This window comes from Ochotona curzoniae, unplaced genomic scaffold, assembly GCF_017591425.1.
Source record: "Ochotona curzoniae isolate NIBS_2020 unplaced genomic scaffold, NIBS_Ocur_1.0 contig_883, whole genome shotgun sequence".
Taxonomy (NCBI): Eukaryota; Metazoa; Chordata; class Mammalia; order Lagomorpha; family Ochotonidae; genus Ochotona; species Ochotona curzoniae.
Window position 1 is genome coordinate 21,624,556 of NW_024466599.1, and position 25,925 is coordinate 21,650,480.

General features: G+C 49.7%; 1 protein-coding gene across 1 annotated transcript in view; it reads right to left on the reverse strand.

The window, feature by feature from the left end:
* The window catches only part of CAPN13 (calpain 13), a 45,718-nt gene that overhangs the window by 5,784 nt on the left and 14,009 nt on the right, over positions 1-25,925 (reverse strand). The window contains exons 4-15 of the mRNA XM_040993974.1: positions 24,969-25,105; positions 21,318-21,492; positions 20,403-20,477; positions 17,492-17,577; positions 14,163-14,237; positions 13,081-13,226; positions 11,428-11,588; positions 5,967-6,169; positions 5,020-5,056; positions 4,612-4,668; positions 1,166-1,223; positions 1,013-1,071 (exon numbers count right to left, since the gene is read on the reverse strand). Of these exons, the coding sequence (XP_040849908.1) occupies positions 1,013-1,071; positions 1,166-1,223; positions 4,612-4,668; positions 5,020-5,056; positions 5,967-6,169; positions 11,428-11,588; positions 13,081-13,226; positions 14,163-14,237; positions 17,492-17,577; positions 20,403-20,477; positions 21,318-21,492; positions 24,969-25,105 (1,269 nt within the window). The remainder of the gene's footprint in view (positions 1-1,012; positions 1,072-1,165; positions 1,224-4,611; positions 4,669-5,019; positions 5,057-5,966; positions 6,170-11,427; positions 11,589-13,080; positions 13,227-14,162; positions 14,238-17,491; positions 17,578-20,402; positions 20,478-21,317; positions 21,493-24,968; positions 25,106-25,925) is intronic.

The following is a 25,925-nucleotide window of genomic DNA, read 5'->3' on the forward strand; positions in this document are numbered from 1 at the left end:
TAGGAAGGAGAGCTGACATGTGGGTAGAAGGAAGGGCTGAGGGGACCCTTTTGCTTTGCTTCGGTCCAGCCCATATGATGGCTGTCGGCATACCTGCCCCAGGCTGGAGGATTGCTCGGTGTCTGCCTGCTGTCCTCACAGCCAGCAGAGACAGGGCCTGATTTATGATTTCATCACAAAGTTTCTTGTTCGACAATGGCCGGCTCTGTGTTGCCAATCGAGCCTTGTTAAACAGTGTGCTGGTTGGGTGATCTGTCTTTCAGGAGACAGCACACACAGGCCAGTGGGGAGTGGGATGGCAGAGGCCAGGGGGTAGCTACCTGTGGAGCCCGTTTCTCCTGTCTGTGGGGGAGATAAGGAAGGCAGGGGGAGAATAGCTCATTGGAAAGTAAAAGTGGAGGCCAGAGGAGGTGAATGGGAGCTTGATGCTTGGTTCTGTCACTTGTAGCCATGGAAAGGGTGAACCACTTCATCCCACTTCCTGCACCTGCCAAGGCAGTATATTAGCAGAAATGCATGCATGTGGTTGCTGTATTGACTGAGCAGCTTCATAGGGAAGATCCATCCAGGGGTAAAGGAAGTGGTAGAAAGGGAAATACTGTCCACTGGGATATAAGGAGCAGGTGCGGGAGAAGAGTGGAATATAAACTTGGAAACCTGAACCTTTTGACCTCAAATGCAGCACAAGTTCTGCCCAACTGTGTGATTTGGGCAAATCACTCACCCTCTCTCATCTCTGAGCCCTATTTTTCTTATTGTAGGATGAGGTAATGCAGCTGGCATCACAGAGTTTGTAGCAAGAATTGAAAGGAAAACATGCTCAGATGGATCAGTGTGACTCGGCACAGAGCAGATGCTAGATTGATGTTAACTTTGCCACAGTGGCTATGGTTGGTCTGGAAAACTAATGAGCGCAGAGAATCCATGAGACCCCAGCTCTTTGGTGAGCCTTATTTAGGCCCCTGGAGAAGACCCTGGGATGGCTGGGGGAGGAGAAGATAACAAAGGATACATCCATCAGAGCCACGATGCTGCGGCACTCATCCGAGGAGAACACATCCCCAGTAGGTCCTGGAGGGAGAACAGGAAGGACAGAACTTGTGTTTGAAGGGGAGCAGAGAGGCAAGGTGGGGCTGGGATTAGCAGGTGCTTAGCATGACCGTACCTTCCAGCAGTTCCTGGTTGAGGAAGCTCTGCAAGTCGGTAGCATCCATCTCTGATCCCTGGCACAAACAACGGAAGAAGGCAGGCATCAGATCGGGGCTGGGACCCAGGGTGTGTACCTGCCTGACTCCGAAGGAGCACTGTGACTTCTGAACACTCACATTCCCCCATGTACCTGGCTGGCTTTGTCTCCTGAAGCCTTCCCTGATTATCCCAGGCCCCAAATCCCTTCCCCTGAACATCTGGGGTGCTGACCACTTGTGACATTTGGCACATGCCTTGCATGTCTCACTCCATCCATTCTTGGACTGGGACCCTTATGGGCCTGCTGTCTGCTGCTGCTGGTGCAGGGAGTCCTTTGAATAACGACTTTTGGGTGCATCCATTCAGCCTTGCAGGTGGGCTCCCACTCTGCCTGCAGACACATACTAAGACAATACAACTACTGCATGTGTATCTGTGTGCACACTGTGACAACAGGCATTAGAAATACCAGAAATCAAGGCTGCAGGAAGTGGCTGCAATGGCATACATTTCTGAGCATCAGTCTCCCAGTAGCTGTTGAAGCAAAAAGGGAGCTGTCATGGTTTTCCTGGGATTAAACGTAGGAAGCAATTGAGGTTGTGGGAAGAGAAACCTCTCCCGGCCTGGTGTCTGGAGGAGTTAACTGCACTCGCTTTGTTTCTTCCTGGGGCCTTGAACAATTTGATGGACAATGTCTTTGATGATTTTGCAGTGGCAAGGTTGCTCTATGTGTACATGTGGCTGCTTTTCACACCTTGCTAAGAGCTGAGGGGAGGTTGTGACAACTGTCATGTGGAAGAGCCTTTCCTTGGGGAGCTGGCCCTGGCAGGAAGTTTCTCAGCAGATGCTTTGTGCAGTGGCTCTGGGGGAGGGAAAAGTAGGTACCTTCTGGGCATCTTCTAGAACCAGATGACAAGAACCAGAACAAGTGACAGACATGCTGTCCCTTACAATTGCCAGGGTTGCTCTCACCAGTCACAACTGCAGGAGAAACAGCCTCCTGCCCGACCCCCACTGCCACAAGCCTTTCCTTATGGGGCGTTTCAGCTTTAAGCAAAATTCCCAGGAAGACTCCCACACCCAAGGAAAGCATTGCACCAATGTTGGAAATCTGTGCCCAGGACTCACACACACACACACCTGCCCAACATCACCCTGTCGGGTTAGGGAAAGAAGTTGGTGTGGTGTGCTCAACACCCACTGCATTCCTCTTCAAAGGAACTTTGAATCCTGACTGTTCACACTGACAGCAACTGGCTCATCAATGAGGGACTCCAAGTGAAAGCCCACGCTGGATCAAAAGTGGTGTCGGAGCATGGACGATGTCAGCTCCCTTCACCAAATTCCCCACCCAGGATGGCCTCTGCCCAGGACTCTGCACATTGTAGCCAGCCAGAAGTGCTGGAGGAAATAGAGGTGGGGCAGAGATGATAATTGCTTAATTAAATAATTAAATAATTCCTAACAGATTGCAGATTTGCCTCCAGAGCTGGTGCTTAGCATTATGGCAAAGCAGGTTAAGCTGTAGCTTGCAATGCTGGCATGGCATATTGGACCACTGCTGGGAGTCCCAGCTGCTCCTTTTCTGATTCAGGCTTCCTGCTAATGCACAGAATGCTTGGGCCCCTGCCACCTATAAGGGAGACCCAGGTAGTATTCTGGGTTCTAAGTTTTTGATCTGGGCCAGTTCTAGCTCCAGTCATTGCAGCTAATTTGGGGAATGAATCAGCAGATGGAAGGCCTGTCTAATGCTCTTTTCTCTCTGGCTGTCAAACAAATAAATATTTTAACATTTGTTTAGCATGGTACTTTGTCTTTAGTGCTTGGTAGTGTTTGGTGATTAAATGTAGGATACTTGTCCAGGAATTCCAGCTGGTCCTTTTCCAACAGGCAGAACCTAGTTCAAGTGTCAGCACCATTAGTATGATTGTAAGAGAGGTAGGGACATGACATTTCATTAATTAAAAGTTAAACTCATATAAGTGATGAGGAGAAGGGACATGGTGGATGCATGCATCAACATTTTTCTTTAAACTTGCTGTGGAAGCTGCAGCCCCAAAGCCAGTCTGCAGGTTAAGCAGAATGGAACCAAACAGGACTAGGCCAGGAGTGCCTTTCACCCCCCAGGGTTGAGGGGTGAACAGGGGCTGTGTCCCTTCCCCCCTGTGTCTCCACCTCATCACCCCAGGGGCCCCATGGTCACAATATGTGAAGAGGCATTTGGCTACTGAGTAGCAAAGTGGTGATCAGAGACTTTGCACCATGTCATCATCTGACAAATGGTAATTTATTTTAAAGGTGCAGGTGCACAGAACACATGTGCAAATTTGCCACCTGCCCTGAAAGAGGCATGGAATCAGGTGTTCTCATCAGGCCCTGCTGACCACCACATGGGAGCTAACCTTGGCCTGGGCACCTGCTCTGGGGGAGCCCATCTGTCTTAATTCAATTCCACAGATATGATTGAGCACCTTTCCTGATCAAGGACAGTGCTCAGTGCTGGGGACGAGGAATGCATGCGATGTCATCTCTGCCTTCAGGAGCTCAAGGGTTAGAGACAAATATCCTGGCTGGCCTTGGAGTGTATCAGGCAAAGTGCTTCTGAGTCACTGGATTCCATCTTTCAAAGTGCTGGGTGGAGGCGGGGGCTGAATCCTGGGGGTCCAAACTCAGCTGTGCTCTACAGCAAGCACCCTCTGTGCCCATTCCTATTTTCCATTTCTCCATGTGTCTCTTTGCTGGGCCCTGGCTCTCTTCAGGTTACCAGCACCCTGTTACCAGCACATGGAACGAAAAGACAGGACTCACAATCCTTGCCCTTTTCCTCTGCTGGCACCAAGTCAGCAGGTGCCTGTGACTGCATCACTTTCCACTTCCCATGCCAATGTGATTAATAATGGTAAAGGCCCTCGTGTGGAGCCCTTGGCAGCTGCTCTTACCCTGACAAGTCAGGGAGTTCTTTATAACAGTTTATTAAACCATTAGGCAAATCCCGTGTGTCCATAGGTGGCTTGGCAGGCAGTGTGCCGTTGGTACTCTCTGCACCTGGCCAGCCTCAAGAAAGAATGACGCCAGGTCGGAGTGGAGGTGGCCAAGTGGGAGAGGGAAGGATTTCAAAGAATAGTGCCAATTGCTTGTTTAAAGATTCAAAAGGCGACACATTCCCTGAACACTTCCTATAATTATCCCCTCCTTTCGCAAGTTCTATGGGCCAGCTGGATGCCACTCCAAGGAGGACGCCCCTTCTAGTTTGGTAGTTAAAGAAGTTCTGGAGACAATCCAGGGGGAGAGAAAGAGAAGCTAATAGAATGATCCATCACATTGTTTTTCCTCTCTGAATTCTGATATGGCCTGAGGAAAGTCTTTCTTCCTTGGTTCTCTCCAGCCCCAGTCCTACATAAGGCCCCCAATGCAATACTGTACCTGCTGAACATATCTGTGGAAAATGACTCTTGGGGAGATATCTTCTGGGAGACTCTCCTGGACCAAAAGGGAAACAACCAACATTAAGCTTTTGGGGAAGGAGGCCACCAGCAAGGACTCAACCACTCTACCTAGATCTGAGATAAAGATCAGACAGTGGGAAAAATCCTTTAGGGGAATGAGAAATCAAAGGTTGTAGAAGGGAGATATTGTGTCCAGGCTGGCCCTGGGGGCCTGGCCTTCTCTCTCAGCACCTCTGCTCTCAGTCTTACCTCCTCCCCTTGAAGCCCTCTTTGACCCACTGTAATGTTTTCATCAATCACTGGTGGGGCAATGAAGGAGATTGGAACTCCAGGGGAAGGGATATGGCCAGTGACATTCACTAGCCAAACCTTGTTACACACCTACCTTCAGTGACGTGAAGCTGAAATTGCCAGTTAAGTGCCTAGAAGAACAGGGGATCAGATGATACAATGGTCAGCTCACTATGCAAAGGACACCTGTCTGTGAAGGACACCTGGGTGGCACTGGGTGTCCATGCCAACTTGAATGGGGTTTTCAGCACTGTTGGATGTGACATGGAGAGCTATGACAGTTCATAGGCAGTCAAGCTCCGTGGTCTTGTGTCCAGCTTTGGACCTGGACTGGTTTGCCGATCATTGGTAAGTGGTTCCTTTCATAATCAGATACACCTTTAAGTCACCTCCACTGGCTCCATGGCAGAGGTCTGTCATGTTCCTCCACTATCTGACAGTATGCTGGCTGCTTGGCATGCTAGGCTGAGAAGGTCTCACCCACGCTACCATCATGACCAGCATGATTATTGGTGATGTCTTCTTGCCCCAATAAGGTACCCAGCAGAGCAAGCTCTTATTGATGCAAGTTTTGATCCAGAGACTTTGCATTCAAGATCCTACTTGATTGGACATGATCTTTTGAGCCCACCTTTCACTGTCTCCCAGTCCCAAACAACTTGACACATGTACCATAAAGCATCTTCCCATACTCACAGCGGATACCTCTCACTCTTTAAAAAGCCCCTTGTCACCTCCTTCCCTCTCACTTAAGGTTTCTTTCTCTGCCCACATGATCTTCCTCTTTATGCCACTACATTCCACTTCCTAGAACACTACAGTCTGCTCTTTGCAGTGAATGTTGCACCTAGCAATGGCCCACCCTCTTGGCTGTGGAGTCATCAATTCATAGGCCTTGTTATCACCCTTTATGGTGGGCTTCTCAAGGCCCACGGCCACGTCCCCCTCGGCCACAGTGCAGTTTGAACACAGTGCCCAGAACACAGAAGATTTCATACAATTCAACAGAAACAAACATTCGGCATCCCATGGATGCTGTACCTGTCACTGTTGGGTGTTTTCTGGAAGATTCGTAGCAGGAACTCAACTTGTTTGTGGTGTGTAGAGAGGACCACTGCATAGTCCCCAGGGCTCAGCTGGAAGGCCTTTGTGAAGTTGCACTTGGTTTCACAAACAATACCTTGGGCAGCAATTCTGAATGGGGAAAAAAAGGCAGGCGGCAATCGCTCCCGGAACTTCTGGAACTGGAAGACACAGGGTTATCATGAGAATGCTCTGTCCAGCCACTAGGAGAGAAGCCTACCCCAACACACACACCCCAACACCAACACACACGTACATATGCACATATATACAACCCAACACACATACAAACACGTACACACATGTACACACACATGCAAACACCCTCTAGATCCCTCTCTGGTCACCAGAACAGAAAATGGAGGCAGCCTTCACTTGAATTCTCCAACAACAGAGTTTTAGGGTGCTCTGTTGTGTGGACCCTTGACCCTACAATGAATGCCAAGCAGCATGACAAACATTTTGTTTTGTTTTGTTGAGCCTTGGAGTGTCTTGGCTTTTGTTGTTTTTTTTTTTTTCCTCCACTAAACTTCCTGGACTGCAATGGCATAGGCAGAGAATTATTTTCACTTCCTCTGTTTCACCTCCAGCAGAGGCCTGAGATTTCTTCTCATTAGAAAATAATAGTCCCTGATGACTTTTCTTTTATTTCAATATTTTTGTAGAGATAAAACAGTAAATACAATATGGTTCTCATTACCGGGTGTCATAGTCATATTCCATAATAAAAATCCCTTACTAAACAAATTTTCCCTATGACAGCCGAGCATGAAGATTCCATCAAGAATGGTTACACAGCATGAAATGATTATTTATGAGCTCTGCTTGGGGGTGGAGGGAGAAGGAAGAGTTGCTGTGTTGGTGGTGAGGCCAGAACTCTCTCCCAGTTGAGACAAGAGCTAGGTCCTCAGGTACACAGCAGAATCTCAGTAGTCCAAGATGACTCTGATGATGGAACCCGCATACCCTGGTGGGTATGGGACCCTAGCTCACTTGGACCCTTTAGCAAAAGCAGCAATGGCACCAGATTTTCTCCAGAGGACCAAACCTCTCCACGTGTATGTGAGCACGTTGGGAGGCAGTGGGCAGCCTACAACCTAGAAAACAAACATGGCCGTGCTCATCTGCCCTCCTCTAGCCACTGGGCGCCCACAACCCTGTCCAGAGTCCTGATCTTTCAGAATAGATTCAGCAAGGCACAGCAAGGTTGGATCCACTTCCACGGAACACATGAAAGCCAGGGATGTTGGAAGAGGCGGAGCACTTTACCAACAGACAGCGACCAAAGTGTGAGAATCCCCACAAGGGTGTCAGGGAGCCATACCTGAGAGTCAACCTGTGGGCAAGAAGAAGAAAGAGGTTTAGGAACGTGGATCAAAACGTAAAGTCAAGTGTCCCTCTTGTGTGGCCTGTTCCCCCATCTTCCTGGAGTGAATGAGGATAGTTAGTCATTTCCTGTGTGGAGTTGTAAGAAAGGACACCTAGTCAGCTGCAGGCAGCAGTAAGGTGCTCCTATGTCAGCTCAGCAAGGCATGCTTACCATATATAGTAATGTCAAGAGCATTGATGGGGTCTGGAAATAAGACAAAACTTGGACCCCATGTGAATTCCTTGACCTTGGAGGGCTCTAATAAGAAGGCAACTGTCCTCTCATCAAACTCTCATAAATTGGTGGTTTTTGTTCTAGAATGTTCTAACACTCATGGGAATGCAGGCATGTGTATGACTGGGACATACCCATGTTTCAGTCTTTCTTTATCATGAAAGAAGCACTAGGGATACAATCCCACTTCCACTCTGCAATTTCCAAAGCACCTGTATAGGATGCGATAATCACAAGAATCCTCCCAGCAGACACTGGGCTCTTTAGTTTTTGAACACAGAAACTAAAGCTCAATAGAGTTGGGGACAGACTAAGCCATGTTACCTTGTTATTCAGTCCAGCTACCATGAATCTGTCTTTCCCAGCTGGCTTGGGATTTGGTACCCTTCCAATATTGATCCTAGAGCCCACCCATGTGAACAGGCCACTTTGCTTGCCCTGCTTTCTCTGGAGGCCAAGGGTAAGGAGAGAGGGGCTGGAAAGTCCCAGGAGGTTGGAGGGAAGGATTGATTGTATGGCTTCTCTACCCTGTACTTGCTCACCATCTTGCTTGCTCCCTCCCTGGTCTGACTCCACTCATGTTGGGTTTGGCGTAGAGCAGAGCAGAGTTCCCATAATAGTCAGAGCCATGCCAAGGTAGAGGTGCCATTTTGGCTAACTCATCATTGTGCCACAAATAGGCTGAGAGCTTGGCTGGTGTTCCAGAGCTCATTTGAATGCAAGTGTTTCTGGCATTGTCTTCAGTGTATAATGCATCAGGGTTCTGCAAGATCAGATCTTGATGAAAAGATGCAAATCTAGCTGAAAAGTAGAGGCGAGGCTTCGCTAACATTTCAGAAATGGATGTAATTATAGCCTGGCTAGAGCAAATCAAATAACTGTTGGGTAAGAGCTCTGGGCTCATGATGACCATGTAAACAGCAGACCCGGGGCCATGTATCAGAGCAGTCCTGGGAAATCTCCCTGACTTCTGCCACTCATCATGGAAAGGAAGAGTTGGCTGACCTATTTTTAATTAGGTTTTTCTGGAACCCTCACCTATTTTAACCTGAATGGGAAGAACAACTGCCTCAATGTCTTCCCTGCCAATCCCAAATGCTTTCTTTTGTCATCAGACTTTGGAGAGCTGAGGGATACTGGAGAGGAGAAGCCTCTCAGAATGCATCTGAATCATGAGGGATATTTGGCTGAGAACAGTGGAAATCAGCCTCAAATGGTGAGGTCATGCAGCATGTCTTGGAAAGATGTTGGCCCTTGTGTCCAAGGATGTTCTGCTTGAAAGGTGGGCAGGAGCCAAATGAGATGGCTGCACGGGTGGCCCCCACCACAGGGAACACCCTGATTTGCTCCTGCTGCTGCTCAAAGATTTACTACAAACAATTCTTACCTGTTCCTACCTCTTGCATTTAATGTGTTTCCCTTTTTTTTTTTTAAACAAAGATTTATTTACTTATTAGAAAGGCAGAAATACAGAGAGAGAGTGAGAGATCGAGACAGAGCTTCCATCTGCTGGCTTACTCTCCAAATGGAAACAATGGCCAGGCTGAAGCCAGAAGCCAAAAGCTTCATCCAGGTCTCACCTGTGGGTGCAGGAACTCAAGTATTTGGGGGCATCTTTTGCTGTTTCCCCAGGTGCATTAGCAGGAAGCTAAGTTGGAATTGGAGCAGCAGGGACTTGAACTGGTGCCAATATGAGAATCCAACACAGTAGACAGTGGCTTAATCCATTGCAACATAGCACCTGCCTCCCTTTCATTTAGTTCTTCAAAGGGAAAAGCTCTGAGTGGTAGATTATGTATGGTAGGTTAAGGCTTAGAGTAGGTCATGGTCACAAGTTCACACCTTTTGCTCCAAGGTGTGGCTAAAGGGACTGCTTGGCCTCTTTGGCTGCCGCAGCGGGGAGGTGGCTCCTGCCTCCTCCCCATACTAGACTGGATGTTGAGATGCCACTGAGTAATGAAAATGAAAGCTTTTTCAGGGCTGTCCCATGGCATTCCAGGCAAGTCTGTGATGCCATCATCCAATATGGGCACCGGTTTATGTTCCAGCTGTTCTACATCCAATTCAGCTTCCTGCTACCTGCTAATAATCTGGGGAAAGCAGAACAAGACAGAACTAGTCAGGCTCCTGCAACCCATGTAAGAGACCCAGAAGAAGCTCTTGGTCTTCATATTTGACCTGGTCTAGCCCTAGTCATTGTGGCCAGCTGGGGAGTGGAAGAGTAGATGCAAGATCTCAATCCTGATCTCTCTCTCTCTCCTTTATCTTTCCTGTGTATAACTCTGACCTTCAAATAAATAGATAAATAAATCTTTTCATTTCCTTTTTTTTTTAAAGGCCACACTGCATCCTTAAGAAATGTCCTACAATAGCCCAAGCAGGTTTGGAGCACCTGAAAGATACTGTGCTGAACTCCAGCAACTCCTTCTCCATCAAATTCTTAAAGCCCAATCCACTCTTTTCTCTTAAACAGGTTATTAGTTTTCCTTGGAGCCCTGGACATCAAGAGAAAGGCAAGAGGCTGAGTTCTGCTAAGAGCCCTGGATCTGGGACCATAGGTTATGAGGTAAAACCTTGCCCTTACCTCCGAGTTGTAGCACGGATAGATGGTTGTTGCTCTCTGAGCTTTGGCTTCTACATGCACAAAAGCAGGGGTAGCTGGGCTTTTGAGATAGTGACTGTGATCATGCTTGTAAGTGTGATGTGCCTTATTGTGAGACCTTCCAAGCCAATGTGTAAAACTGTTCAGCCAAGAGCAGAGTAGCCAGGGATGCTGCCGACTGTAAATGAGCTAGGGCCAAAGCTGCACATTTTGCCTTAATGTGAATTAGGACTGAAATTATGCCTAGAGATGCTGTCATCAAGCAGGTCACTGACATGTCTGCTGATCACCAAGGTGGCTGGAGTCCTTGACTGAGGTGTGGCAGACATCTGGCTTCCTCTCCCAGCTCTGCTACTAACTCTGTGTCCTCACCTCCCTGGGTCTGCTTCTTCAATGTGCACAGAGGGGAATCCCAGTGTTTGATGGTGCAGCTTTTTAATGACCCTCACTAAGGCAGAGATGCCACTGAATGAGCAGTTTGAGAATCCCTCCATTTTTCTTTGAGGTACTGGATTGTTGAGAGGAGAAGGAGGAAGTTGAAGTATCAGGGTTCCTTTCATAGCTTTCCCTCCTTTTAAAGGCTATTATAAAAAGAACATTCCTGTCTTTCCCACTCACAGGCTATCCATGCTGGCATGCTTGGGGACAGATGACCCTGTTGGAGCTAAGATGTTGGTTGGGGCCACTAAAAAGGGAGGGAGCAAGACTTGTCCTTTGGCAGGTGACTGAGCAGCTTCTCACAGCCCAGCTGTCACTGCACATAAGAGAAAAGGGCACCCCTTGCATTTATGGATTTGCTTTTATTTCTTTTTCTTAAATTCCTCCCAAAGAGTAATCAACGATACACAAAGTGCCCCAGGCACTCTTAACAAGGCAGATTCCCAGGCTCTGTCCTTGGCCATTCTGCTTCAGGAGGCCTCTGGCGGGCTCGGAAATCACTACAGGAACTGGTCTTAGACAAGATCCCCTTTGGAACAACAGGCATTAAATTCTGCCACAAAACAGAAAATGCCATGAGTGATACTGGAAGTTTGTCCCATCATCAACAAAGGAAAATCTAATGTCCTGTAGCATTCCAGGTTGTCTGGCAAACTTAGAGCTGGACCAGAAGAATGTGACAGCCATTTTGGGCTTTATTTTTAAGATGTTGTGCAGTCAAATCTCCCAGCCTGCAAAGAATTTCTCTTCCCACTAAAGAGAATTTCTCTCCCCACTGAGGCAGGCTGCCTTACCTTAAACACTTGGAATTGTAGCGGAAACTGACTGTCTTCTGCCCTCAAACTTTGTGTACTGATGGTGAGGGACACAACAACATTGTTGCCTCCCATGGCCTCTTGCACAGAGAAGAAATAGTGCTTTTGCCTCTGAGGTTCTCCTGTACAGGAAAGAGATATCGTTGAACTCAGCTCCACTCCAGTTGAGAGTACACAGTTGGGGGTCCCAGGTGGGTACATGTTCAATTTCAAACATCCCTGTGTGGTTGGATTATGAGCTCTGGATTTGGGGCCCAGTTTGTTGGAGGGCAAGTTAATTTCCTAAACCTCAAATGAGGGTAGTAGAATATAGTTCCAACTGGGCAACAATGCTTTTAGAACCCCTGGGTATACATGAGCTAAAGCAAGGGTGGCAACTGCCAGAGCCTTGAAATGTCATCAGTTAGTGAAGTACCAATGGAGACTGGGATCTAGATGTTGTGCTGTTGTGTTAATGATTTTCTTCCTCCCAGGCAGGTGCATCACAGCCAGAGCAAGAAGAGAGGACTGGTGAGGACACCACTGGATTTCAATGCATGCAGGAATGAATATTAGACAGAGATGAATGAACACCTATCATAGGTCTGGCCGCACCTGGGAAGCTCTGATAGGGGAATGGGAAGATTTGGAGGACCATCCTGGCCATTCTTCTGGGTGGACTGAATCAGATGACACCTAACATTGATCATGGGGTTCCTTTCATTATGTCCTTGTCAGATACTCCTAAAAATGGCCACAATCTGTAATTTTGGTTAGTTCACCAATAGGCATTACATCTATGAATGAGGGCTTTGGCCCTAGAAGCAGATAGGAACTACTTGGGAAAGGAGAATTAATATTTTTGCCACCCGAAAGTGACCTTCTGGTGATGAGGTTCTAAGCAGCACAGTGATCACCACAGCCTAGAAGTGGAATAAAGGGGCATCCCTGATGACAGAGCCATTCTGACAATAAGGGGAATGACCGTGTGTGTCTGGGTGCCAACATACACATCCATGCACACACACACAGCTGCTTTATTGACAATGCATAGGTATACTTATATTTGTCTCTACAGGGAGTTGTTTCACTCCTCAGTGTCACAGGCAGTGAGCAACTGTGATTCTCCCAGACTTATGGTCAGTAAAATTCATCTCAGGGGAGCCAATAGGCACCTCCCTCTGCAATCTACTCAATTCCAACAGGGGCACAAATACTCGTGCACCCTCTTCCTGGTGTCTGGGTAGTACATGTGGGTCCAAGGGGCAGACAAGCTGTGCTCTGTCCACAGCTCTTCCAACTACCTGGATGTTTACTGATGAGCAGAGAGTCTGTCCCTCTTCCTGCAGGTATGGCAAAGTGATCAGGACAGTGGTACCCCATGATGGCTGGGGGATACTCACTAGAGGCTCACTGCCCACTCCCTACCAGCTGTTGCTTTGGAGATGCAGAGAGGCAGCAGAAGGCCAACATGCTGGCAGAGAAGATATAGGCATGACAACCATGCCTCCTAGTTGCTGTCCCCTAGGCTCCAGGGGCTCTTCAGAATCAAGGACCAGAAGAGGCTGAAGCCACGGCAAGGCTGAGGGCTGAGAGTTCCCATGCTAGCTGCACGATTACCCATATTACGAATACCTGCAGCATTTCCTTGGATCACTTGGTTCTTAAATGTTGTTTGAGACCATGTGTCATGGAACGTATTTCCCTGGTCCAGGGCAATTGGAAATCTGTTGCATATATACAAGCAGGAGAACTTTTCTTTGAAATCTTGACATGACATCCTGTTTAAAAAAACAGATAGCATCAGTATATGGCCCCTGCTTCTGTCCCTGGGATAAACTCTCCACTCTACGGTACCTTTTCCTGTCTCAGTTACTGTATCCTTTGACTTCCCATTGTCCTATCTGAAGCCCTGAGTCTGGCACTGGCTCACACCCTGCCAAGAACCCTTGTGCTCAGTGGCCAGCCAGATAAGGAGAAAGTCAAGTTCTCAGGTCTGCATTCTGCATGCCACCTGGTACCAGCACCTCCTCAACTCACTGACCCAGTTCCCTGCCCTCTATTGATCAGGACAACTGCCAGGTTCTCTCTGCTTAAAGGCCATCTATGCTGCTGAGAAAATTGTCCTACAGCCCCTTGCCAGATACACTGCTGATGTCTTAGTCAGAATCAAATGCACTTCACACTGTGGTTAAACATGGGATATGGGGAGTACTTTTCTTTCTGATTTACATCTGTCCAGATTCTTAATTAGAGTCAGGACACTTCTCACGCCTGCTCAAGTGAAATATCCATCTTATCCTCCAGGGCAGGACACAAGAATGTGGCTTCAAGCCTTCCAGCCCTGCCTGGCTTCTGAGTGGTGACACTGACAGCATCACTGTACTCAGAGCTGAATGGCAAGCCTCCTGCTACTCCTCTGGATACCACACCAGAGAGGCAGCAGAGTGCCAGGGTCCCATCAAGCTGGCACAGAAGACAGAGGCATGACAACCATGCCTCCTAGCTGCGAGATCTTAGGTGCTAATATTTCCATATTCAAATATAATGGAATGTCCGGTACCCATATCTGAGATACTTTCACACACAAGCAAAAGACATGAAAATCTCCTACCAAAAGTAGTGTCTTTGTAGAGAAAATAGATTCTCTCAAAACAGGTTATTTCCATCCTCATAAAGGGAAAGGAAAAGGGATTTTTATAAAGAATGGAAAATACCAGAACTCGCCATCTTGCTTGTTCTCATACAGCTGGCTTTTCCGCGGGTCGAGGGTTTCCTGCCACTCCTGAGACCTGAGCACAGAGACAGGGACCATTAGCATGACCTCTGCCAGGCACTGGATTGCAAACAGTATTACTCAGCAGGGCCATCTTGCCCAGGCTGCCATGAGTTCCTGTGGAGCGGGTGGAAAGCGTCATTCAGCAGCAGATAGGTTTCAGCCATTCTCTATATGCAGATAACTTGTAAACACCTACAGGATTCAGCCATTTTCTATATGCAGATGACTTGTAAACAGCTGTCCCAGCCTGAGTCTCACTGATGGATTCTAGAGGCATCTGTGATCCAACCCACACTCCACTCCCCCCGACCCCCACTGCCCAAGTGAGAACAGGAGGAGCTGTCACTTAGGTCTCCCATGTCCAATCACAACACATTATGCACTGATCGACTCTACATCATCCATGTACCTCCACCCCATCTGTGGTTACCCTAGTTCAGGCTACCCTCCTCAAGCTCCTGGGCTTCCAGCTGCCCTCCCTACACTCCATCCTGCCCACCTTCGTATCCACTCCCCACACCGACATCACAAGGATTGCTCTAAAACATGAAGTTGATCGTGTCATTTCCTGGCTCTCAGGGTGACATTCAGATCCCTTATGAAGAATCATGACTGCTTCCAATTTTCCAGGCTTCCCTGAGCCACCTTTTGCTTCCTCTCCTCTTCTCCGGATTCTATGCCCAGGCTACAAGAGATGCTTCTATTTCCTTATAAATGCCTCTCTTCCCACCATGATGCTTTTACCATGATGTTCTCCCAACCTGCAATGTTCCTTCTCCTCTCAGCTGTGGAACCCCCTACCTCTTCCTCAGCTTCCCCCTTAAAGGATCACTTTCTTGGCACTGTGCCACCCACCTGCTGCACATGCAGTGTCAGTGCCATGTCTTTGAACTCAAATAATCCCCTGCTCTACTCCTATCTCAGCAGTCTGTACCCTGGTGCTGGCTTCTTTGAGGCTGTCCCCCTCTGAGCTCCATGTTGAGATCCAGGGGCTCTAGTGGCTGCCATCATCCCATCACAGCATCACAGGTGTTTAACACTTGCCCTTGACACAGCACACAAGGATTTTTGGCGTGCTTGCTTAACTACCTAGTGCTGAATGAGGTATGAGGGATCATTCATGGATAAAAATGAAAGTAAAAGCACTACATAATGATGTATTTTTTCCATAAACTTTCTGAAGTTTATGAAAATAGACACAGATGAGCATCTATTCCAGTTGCTCATCCTAGGGTCTAAAGAGGAGGAGACCACAGGCAGAAGAGGAGAGCTGCCCCTCTCTCGGCCCACTTTTCAGAGTGCAGCCACACTCATAGGCAAGCAGCCCAGAGGCATAAAAATGTAATGAGTTCTTTTTCCCAGAGGGCTTTGCATGGAGAACTTGGGTCACCTCTCTGCCAGGACAACAAGGCAGGGCCACTGCCCAGGCTTCCGGCTGCAGGCTGAGGCAGTCAGATGTGTTATTGTAAAATGGCAATTTTATAATTAAGCGATAATTACATTTTCTGCAGTGTGTAAGGGAAAATAAATGTAGTGTAAATCAATATGCTATTGATTCATGCAAGTTTGCCTTTAAGTGTGTGTGAGTGAAATTTCAATTACGGCTGGCGTAAGACCAGCCGGCTCTCACCATCCATCTCCATTCCTAAAAAGCAGGAATGAAATCGACCACCTGCATGGAGATAGTGATTTGCGGGGCCCATGGCTGCCTTCCAGCATGGCTTCCGGTGGAAGTAGGTGGCCTGCAGCACTCAGCCAGACAGCGACCTATAGAATGGATTCTGCTGTAGCTCCTACAACCAACTCCCAAACCCCAGCCTGCACACACCTGTCCCCCATTCAGAAGCTTCCACAAATGTCCGCATGTGTGGGGTACCAAACCAAGCCTCCACGTAGGCACTGGGCACTCCAATCGCAGCTGCCCACACTCCTCCACTGATCTTCCTCTATTTCAGGTTGGCTTGTTAGTCCTCTGTCCACATTCGTGGCTCTGTACTTCTTGGGATAGGGCTAGGGGCAGGTGTTATCTGGAGCCTAAATCTACTCTCCGGGCTTCTGTGGTCACAGCCCAGGTTCATTGCACCATCCACTTTGCTGTTACTTCCCTTCACTTTTTTCTTCCTTTCTGTCCTACCTCTCACCCCAATCACACATTCATGTCCCACTTGCAAATTGCCCACATGTGTCAGGCACATACTAGCAGCTGGGGCTCACCTGGAATTGGAGTGGCTATTCTGTAGCTTGTCTCAAAGCATCAGGCCAGCCAGTTTGCACAGTCTGAAACTGGTTGGCTCCGAGTCCCCTTCTAAAATGCACTATGCTCGCTGCATTGATTTTCATTCTCACTGGGTGCTGCCTTTCTATTGTTTTGGATGCATTCATTTCCTTCCAGGCCACGTCCCTCTCCTGGCAATGCTGCCAGTGGTCACTGAGCCACGACTTTTTCCATGGCTCAGCACAGACCTTGCAGAGTCACACAGTGGGCTGGGCTCTGCTGAATGTTAAGAACAGGCAACCTGGGGCTATGCCTCTGTCCTGCTTTTACTCAGCCAACAAAGGGGCGGGGACCAAGCATCAGCACCCCCCTGATAGTGGGTAGAGGCCAGCCTGGCTTCTTGGGGAAAGCCCTGACCACACTGCTGTCCCCTTCTGGGACTGGTCAGAGGCACTGAGAGCCACTTTGCATTGACTCCCACAGTGGGCAAGGTGCTGTTCCAGGCACCAAGCACAGTGGAAGTCTAGGGCAGAACTGATGATTGAGTCCGCTGAGTGATGATCAAGTCTTCCGAGTAGAAGGTCACCCAGATCCTTGCCTCAGTTTCTCCACCTCGCCTTGTGTAGGAAGCCTGCTCTGTCTTGACAATGTGGCCTCCTTAGTACCAGAATCCCATGAGATCATAGCCAATGATGAGGTTCCTGCTCTCTACCTCTTTCTCTTCCTAAAGTGGGCTTGGCTCCTGCCCTGCCTCCCACCCTCTGGGCTAATTCGGGTGTATGGGTTTACAGCTTTAAACCATGGTTGTCTAGAGGTCAGACACACAGCACACAGCTAAAACAGTGTACTTAGTACAGAGAATACAATAGGTGCCTAACAGGAGCCCAGCAAATGGTATCATGGGACCATGAGACAGAGTGACAGCCACATGGGGTATGTGAACCAGACAGGCCTGTGGAAAAGCTCACAGCCAGTGAGGGTGATGCTGCCCTCCTAGGCAGGGTGCCCCCTCAACACTGTGCTCTTTCGGGAGAATTTTCCAGAAGCCATACCCATCTCTCCAGCGCCCTCTCCACTCTGTGTGGCCCCAGGGGTTCCACAGGCGGATGATTTCTTCCCCGGACCTCCTGTACTGAATCTGTGAAGAAGAGAGAAGCAAAGAATTAAGGCTGCCCAGCACCATCAATGCCATGGGAATCGGGGCACAATTTCAGCCCTCATCTGGCTGCAGCCAGAGCTGGGAAAATGAAAGCCAACAAGCCATCATGTCTCTGGTGCCTGCAGAGATCAGCCCTGTCTCTGCTTGGCCCTGGGCAAGGGCAGGTGCCACTGCAACACCCACTGTGACTACACCCAGAAGTCTGGTGAGCCGAGATGCAGGAGCAGATAAACAACATTGATGTTGATTCAGACTGCAGAGGAGAGAGCTTTATGGGTTCACAGCCTCTGCCAAGCCCTGTCACAGGCAGCATCTCTATTCCACAGACATGGCTGTTTCCTGGCCCTTGGCCAGTTAGGAGCCTTGGCACCATCTCTATAACAGTGGATGGTAGAGGAGGCTGACTTCAGTAAGAGCAGGATAGCCTGAGAGCCATGCCACCCAAGGCTTGTCCTCCTCATTCTGTATCCTGGCACTGACCAGACACTTTTGCCAGCTGGTGACCCACCTTGACCTGAACTGTTCTTCTTAGCAACCCTCTTCACTCATTTCAGAGGAAACTCTTCACTCATTTTACTCACTTCATCTTCACTCACTTCAGAGGCTGAAATTACTTTTTTACTCCCACACATTGATCATGCCAGAAGACAGCACCATGGGAAATTGCTCTCAAACCAGAGCAGAACCCTGAGCCTGTGTCCTAGGAGCCAGAAGCCCTCATCCTGGTGAGGGAATTAGGATGCGACTGAGTTGTAGCTATGATCCTGCCTTGTGTTAATGTCTGTGGAGACAAGGTCCCGCAGAGGTGAGGGGAAGCCCTAAGCTCTTGCTCTGATTCCAGGGCAGGGAGATGAAGAAACCCCTAACACAATGAATGTGGAGGCCGGGCTCTGACCAGCTGCCCATGAGTGTGTGTTAACCCTTTGTTCCTTCCTTGCAATGGTGGCAAAGAGCATCAGAGAGGGTAAGCATCTTTACCAAAGACATAAAGTAAGTAGCAGAGGTAGAATTATGATCCCAGGTACTGTCTGCTCTCATGCTCTAGGTTGTTAATGTTGAAAAGTAGATCCATTCTCAGACATGACTGTGATCTTGAATATAATGCTGGAGCCACTAGACTAAGTCAATAGGATGACCAATAGGTCTTTACTATGTAAAAGTAGCACGATCATGTAAGAGCTCAAGAGCTTGTTGGTTGCTATCCTTGCCTGCCTCCCCTCTCTGCCTGGCAGTACATTGGAAGGTTCTGTGGCCATCAGTGGTACAGGCCAAGTACAGTGTGTGATGGAGCCCATGGGACAGGGACATGAGAATTAGCTGCCTGGTGGCCCAAAGAGCTTAGCAGCCACGTGGTAGGGCTGGCATACAGTGAGGGGCTCAGCCAGTGCAGGGGAGAAGAGTAATCAGAGAGTCAAGGGGGCAAGGCCAGAGCTCCATGAGACAGGCAGATCAACTGCCACCTCTTTGCCCAGCGAGTCACTGACTGAATTAGGTACAATAAAAGAAAAAAATGCCAACTTCACTGATCTGCCTGGCTGGGTCCTGCCTGGAGAGAGGACAAGAAGATTCCAAGGCACACTGCGTTCACGGGCTGGTTTAATCTCAGCATGTGTGGGTCAGCACCCAACCTCCTTGCTTTGGGGCCCTTATGTGTCTTTGTGAGCCTTGGCCAGGGGCACAGGGGTCACACTTGAGGCCAAGGTCATGGCTATAGATGAGAATGGGTTGGCTCATTGCTCCTGTCCTTGGCTATTGACCACACTCTTATTCCTGGGTTGCTCGCCCAGAAAAGATGCCACTCATTGGGCAACAAGAGGTGGCCCAACTTCCCTACATCTAAACCAGTGGTTCCTCAGAGATAGTCTCTTTAAATATTGGTTCTTCTGACCCTCAATAGTGATTCCTAGAAATAAATTCCATCAGTACTGAGTGGTTGATGCAGAGCCTTTTAGAAGCTAACATACTGTATGACTTTCCAAGCAGGGGTTATGCATGTCCCAGTAGAGGTGTTCTGTTTGGATTGCTTAGTGTGTCATAGAAACAGCCATGGTGTGTGTGCTGCAAGCTGCACAGGCCATAGGTGAGATCATCAGGAGCCCAAATTGCAGCCACACAGATGCTCTAGCTCCCAAGTTCACCTCCACCAACCCCTAGGCATCTCCATTGCTGCTCCATGATCTGGCTACCACAACCAGACCCTGTCCAGCCTCCATACAAACTCATGCCCCATGATTCCTGGAAATCTGGTTACACAAGCCCTTCTCCCCTGAACTGAGAGGAGACACAAGGATGTATTAATGGTTAAAAAGGGTCTTGGCCAAGGGTGGCAGATCACTAGTGTGGGTGCCAGAACTTCCTCATGCCCTGCTCAGCACAGCTGTCACTCTTGGTCACAGCTCTCTTTCCTTAAATTTGGAGACTGTGCCAAAGCCCGGTCAACCTCATAAGTCAAGCAGTTGTGAGAAACCATCAAAATTGGCACAGTACATAACTCTTTGCTATCTCTAGACCTGTCCATGCGTGGGACAGGGGAGATGCGGGGAGAGGAGTGGCTATAATTGGCCAGGGGTGATGTGGCATTGGCTGCTCCCAAGTAGTGAGATTTCAGGGAGACTCTTTGGAAGAGCAAAGGAAATGTTACACAGCTAAAGGAGGGGGAATTCTGGTTACTCCAGCATCAGGGTCTCTTCCAGCCTGAGGTTAAGGGGAGAGGGAGCTCTTTCTTGCTGGCTGTGGTGAGCACCACCACAGGGGTGTGAATGACACTCAGGTCAGCTATGTGCTGACCTCTGTGCCTGTCTTACCTGCTCAGCCCCAGTCACTGTGTAGGCGTGCTGGCTAACCAACCCGTTCTCCATTTGCTCGGCCTTCCCTGTTGGCTGCAGGAGAGAAAGCAGAACTGACTGTCAGGAGGCCGGTCATCGACACAAACACACAGTTCACACAGTTCAGAGAGGTCCTCCCCTCCCCAGCTCACTGGGGGAAGGCTTGGACAGGCCATTGTGGGGTGGTGGTTTCAGGGAGTTCCAGCCTCAGGAAACCATCCATGACTGAAGGAATCCCATGGAGATCCAAGGCTCTGAGCTGCTTGCCAGGTCTGTCACTTACCACCAAGAAGGCACAGCCTGGAGTGTGCCTGCTGGGCCCTTAATAGGGCCCAGGAATCCATTCCCTTTCTCCCTGCCACTACCCCACAGCACCTCATGCTGTCAGTAATTGGATTCTGAGTACATCCTTGGTTTCTGGTGACATTTGAGATTATGTTTCAGGAATATGGGAAGGGTCCCTGGATACTGGGAGCCAGGTATCTCAGACAGACCCAAATAATGCAGAGGCCCTACTCTGGCTCTGCCTTAGGAATAAGCAGGAATCCAAGAGCCCTTCCATGGAAACTCAAGGCAAAATCCAAAGCAGTCACCCACAGCAGGAGTAGCAATTCAGCCACCTTCTCCAGCAGATGGTAATGCCCCCCACGGTCACGTGGGACTTGATGCTCCTAGTCATGACGAAGGAGGTATTAGGTTTGGAGTCAACAGTATGGGACTCCCCAGTCAGCCACTTATGGGCTATGTGACAGTGAGCACCTGAGTTAGCCTCTATGAGCCATGATTTCTCAGGAAATCATACCCAGAGTGCTTGTCTGCACTCCCCTGGCTTTGGGCCACTGGCTAGACACCCTTGGGTGAGGAACGGCCTGCATGGTGCACAGACCAACTCACCACATTTGGTGTGGCGCAGGTTATCAGGGAGCCTGCCTTGGCTGCCATCTTCACTGCCATCATCAGGTCCGAAGGGGAGGAGTACATGTTGACCGTGGTGACCACCCCTCCTGTTAGATCCACCAGGGCATCAGGGAGGTAGCCGTAGTGCAGGTGGGAATAGGAGCCACGCAGCCTGGGAGGGGGAAGTCAGAGTAACTGCCTCAGCCTCTTTGAGGATCTCCTCCCCAGCGAGGAGCTGCCAGTACCACTCTCACCACTGCTACCCCCTGCCAATCACCCGGCTGGAGACTGGCAATCTGCTGCCCATGCCAGGGCTGGCATTGTCCTCTCCTGTTGCTTTTTTGGCCTTCTGGCACTTGACACTGTCCAGAAAGGTAGTGCTGTGTGGAGGTGGGGAGTGCAGGCGCTGGGGCCACAGGCTAGTGGTGGAATTGCAGTCTCATCACAGTCTTAGCTGCTTGATCTTTGGTGAGTAACCAGCCCTCATGGGGTTTGCTCAGCATTGTGCATACCAAACACTGAATAAATATGGCGGTTATCACACTGAGCACCTGTGACTTCCTGCTCTGAGGTTCTGGAAACTTCTGCTTACTGGGTTAGCCCCTTCGTGGAGATACACAAGGAAACTTGCCTGGGCTCAAACATAGCAGTGCCAGAGATACTCTGGAAAGGTAACCGTGGGCTCTGTCTCTAGACAGTCTCTGGGCCTTGCCTGGCATCCTGCACCCGTACCATCCTGCAGGCACTACAGAGACCCCAGACAATAGGAAGGACCCCCCCCCAGCCTATCCTCAGTGCCCCCCACGCCCATCACAGCAGCAGCTGGGCATGCTGACAAGGTGCACTCCTCTGCTTTCTGGCGTGAACACTCAGTCCTGCTGATGCTGCAGGCGCTGCAGGCCCAGCAGCCCCTGCTTGCCCTTGGCATCCTGGGCATGCACACCACAAGGAGCAGTGCTTGCCACAGCAGTCACTATCCCTTGTCAGCTGCCCAAGAGTAACTTGTCTTCATCCCCTGACTGGCTCTTGTGTGCCCAGCAGTGATGGGAAGGTAAGGGAAAGGGAGGCACAGAGGGGTGGGGCTGAGTACGGGGTAGAGGGGGGTGAATCTTGCTCTGAAGATTTTCCAAGCTGCTTGCTGTCTGCCAGGTCCCATCCTTGCCTTCTTGCATCCCGATTTTACAACCTCAGGGTGCAGAAAATAAAAATTCCCAAACAAGTTTTTCTGTGCCCCCATATCCACCAAAGTAGACCGATTCATTTCTTTACCTCCCGGGTCTGCAGGACGATGGAGCAGGTGGGGTTCAGGTGTTGCTGATTGTATTGCTCTACACGCCTACACTGGCTTCCCGTGTGCCAGACACTGATGCCCAAAGGAGGCAAACAAACTGCCCTTTCTCTAGAACCAATAGAAGGAGGAATGGTGCAAAAGCATGTGACCAGCTCGGCCACAAACACTGGGTGACCTCTGGTGTCTTGTTTCGCTTCTCTAAGCCTCAAAGTCCTAGGCTTTGAGAGGAAGGGAAGGTTCCAGACCATTGGGGAGCCCTCAGGTTCTGGAAGGCTCTCACAGGCTCCACTGGGAACAGCCCCTTCTCCTGGTGGACTGTGGACAAGGAGAGCATTCAGGACGCTTTAAGCATCTATGAGGCTTCGGCCCCCTTGCTAGAAGCCTGGAGGCTGGGGCATGCAGATTCTGGGCCCACCCTCTGGCTTCTTTTCAAGCTCAATGATTGTTTTAGGTCTGTTGTTGACAAAATGCGGTCAAAGTCATCCTTTCCACCATGCTACCCCCTTCCATAAGGAAAACAAACAAACAAAAGCAAAAAATCAGGACCCTGGAGTGATACAGGCTGAATCCACACTGGTAAGATGATGACCCTGTCTGTGTCAGTCACTTTGAAATGAATTAACCTCCCCCAAAAGGTGCAGGAATTTGGGGACCTTGGCTGTTCTCTGGGCCTCATTCTTACAGCCTAATGAACAGCTCTTCCTGACACTGGCAATGACCATGAACTTGAGGGTCTCTTGAGTTGGCTCACTGGGGGGAAAAATAAAACCCCAGGGAAAGCCTTGAGGTCCCTTGCTCTTGATGTTGTGACTTACAGAAGGACAAGGACAGCAATGGAGAGTGGTACCATTGCCCTCCCACAGGGCCCCGGGGCTGTTTCCACCAGGCTGCATGCCTCCTCAGTGATGTCCCGTGCCAGGTGGCCAGAGGCTCTGGTTGTCTCAGGCTCACTGTCCACACCCACTGTCCAGAGATTCAGCATTCCCTTGTACAACAGGGGCTGGAAATGAGATTTCTGGAAACTTCTGTCTTCCCACAGGTATGACTCTAAATATGGCCGTGACTCAGTATGGCCATGAGCCGGGGCTTCTCTACCCTTGTGTGTCCTCCACTGCCCTTCACTTCCTCTCCCACAGGTCACTGCCTCCATAGCCTCTTGACCCTGGCCACAGATCACTGGACCCCAGGAGCTTCTGACCTGGGCTTCCCCAGTCAGCCCCACTGGCTGGTACTGGAATTCCATATTGAGCAGAAGCCAAAGCTGGAGGGGCTGAAGGGAAGGACCATGGGGTAGCTCCATGCTGTTGCCTCATTAGCTCAGTCCTGGGCTTCTGAGGATAATCTGGGTGGCCACACACAGGGTGGACCCGTGACTTCTGAATAGCATTGTCCAGAGTGCCCTGGGACACGTCCCTTTAGACCCCTCTAGGAGTGTCCTTTCTGGGTGTGAGATGTGCTTGTCACTTATCTGGCACCATGTGGGATTTCCTGACCCTGAATTCTGGCCTTATCTAGCTTAGTAACTTCTACAGCCTGATGGGGTGGGTGATGGGGATGTTCGGTTCCGCTTTTCATCTGCCTTTTCTGATTATGGAAAGGTGGAGCACCTCCTTATCACCTGTGTGCTATTTTCCACCCACCCCAACATGCATGTGAATGCACACACAGAAGTGTATGCATGAACACACATTGTCTTGCACCAGCCTGGGAGTGTTTATCCCAGTGCCATGCTTGGTGCCCGCCATGACTAAACACCCAGGAAACAACTGTTGCTACAAGAAACCCATGGAAGTCTAAGCAGTATACAAAAGCTGGGGTGCTTCTAAATCCTGGAGCTAGTCCACACGAGCAGGCGGTGGCTGAAGCACCACTGGGGGCTGATCATTTGGGAATGGTCATTGACGTTATGGCATAAATATAATCTCAGTGCAGCCATAAGCATTCTAAATAACTCAGGGCTGATCAGGGTTTAAGGGAGGAGTTACGGGTTATACTTATACAGGCAACTTAATCCCTGAAGATTCTTTCCATGCCTCTCAAATATCGAGCATGCATGAATTCCATTGGTTTTTCACTGAGAGTCTCACATCAGTCGGGCAGTAACACTGCCTTTGCATTTACATCATCACAGAGCTCCCCTTTTTACTTGGTGCTTCTGACCCTTCCCAGTGGCCCTGACACTGTCCCTTGTACATGGTGGTTGCTTACAGAGGATGCTCAGCCAAGGCAGCAAAGGCTCAGATGCTGCCAAGGGGCACTGCTTACTTACAGTGACCTGCAAGTGAGCACCCATCGGGGCAAGCTGCTGGGCTGGAGGAGCAAGCATGGCAAGTCTGGGCTGAAGATGCCATACTTACTTGGCATAGGCTTTCTCCAGCAGGCAGGGCCAGAACTCTTGGTTGCCTTGGCGAGGTTTCACAAAGATGCAGACATCGTCTACAACAGGCAGGCGGTCATCCACCACCACTTCCACCCAGTAGCCACACTGCCAGAACTGGAGAGAGAGAAAGGCAGATGCTTCAGTGTGCGAGGGGTACGGGAAGCAGGGGTGCAGCCCACAACTCTAGAATCCCCCTCACTCAAGCCAAAGATCACCATGGTTACACTAATTCCATCCAGAAGAAAGTGCCACCCAGCTTGTGGGGCAGAAAACGGGCAGAAGACAGGCCTGCATCATCTTTGGTAGATGGAGACACTGAGTCCCAGGCCGAGGTTTGTCAAAGTACAGACATGTACGAAGAGACTTGGTTTCTACTTTAACTTTGTACATATTGTGGCCTCATGTGGGCGCCAAGACACACTTTTGACTGTGCAGGCCCTCCTGCTGCATCAAGGGCCTGGGGTGGGCAATATGCATACCAATTACAGAGGAGAGGGGATTGCAGGATTGCAATGAGGAATTGAAGGATTGGGGAGGAGGTGGAGTTTAAGCAGGTGGTGAGCAGCTCAGGGAAGACACGCCAGACAGCGGAGACCATGTGGGCACAGGCCTAGAGGCACAAGGATGCGAATAGCTTAGGAGCAATCAGAGCCACAGCCTCCCTCTGGGGCTCCATTCTCATGCTGGCTCTGTTGTCACCACTGAGAAACAAAGTTAGCTGGCATGGCCACCACCAAGAACACAAATGAACCAGATGTTCCTCTCCGAAGCAGGCTGTTTTTCCACTTCAATGTGCAGCTCTGAAGGGAAGGGAATGCATAACAAAATAGCCTTTTGGGTTCTGCTGCTGGGCTGGCATCTTCTGTGCTGGCTTCAGGATGGAAGCTCCTAAAAGGAGCTCTGCCAGATGGGCCCCACAGAGTCCTGGGCAGAC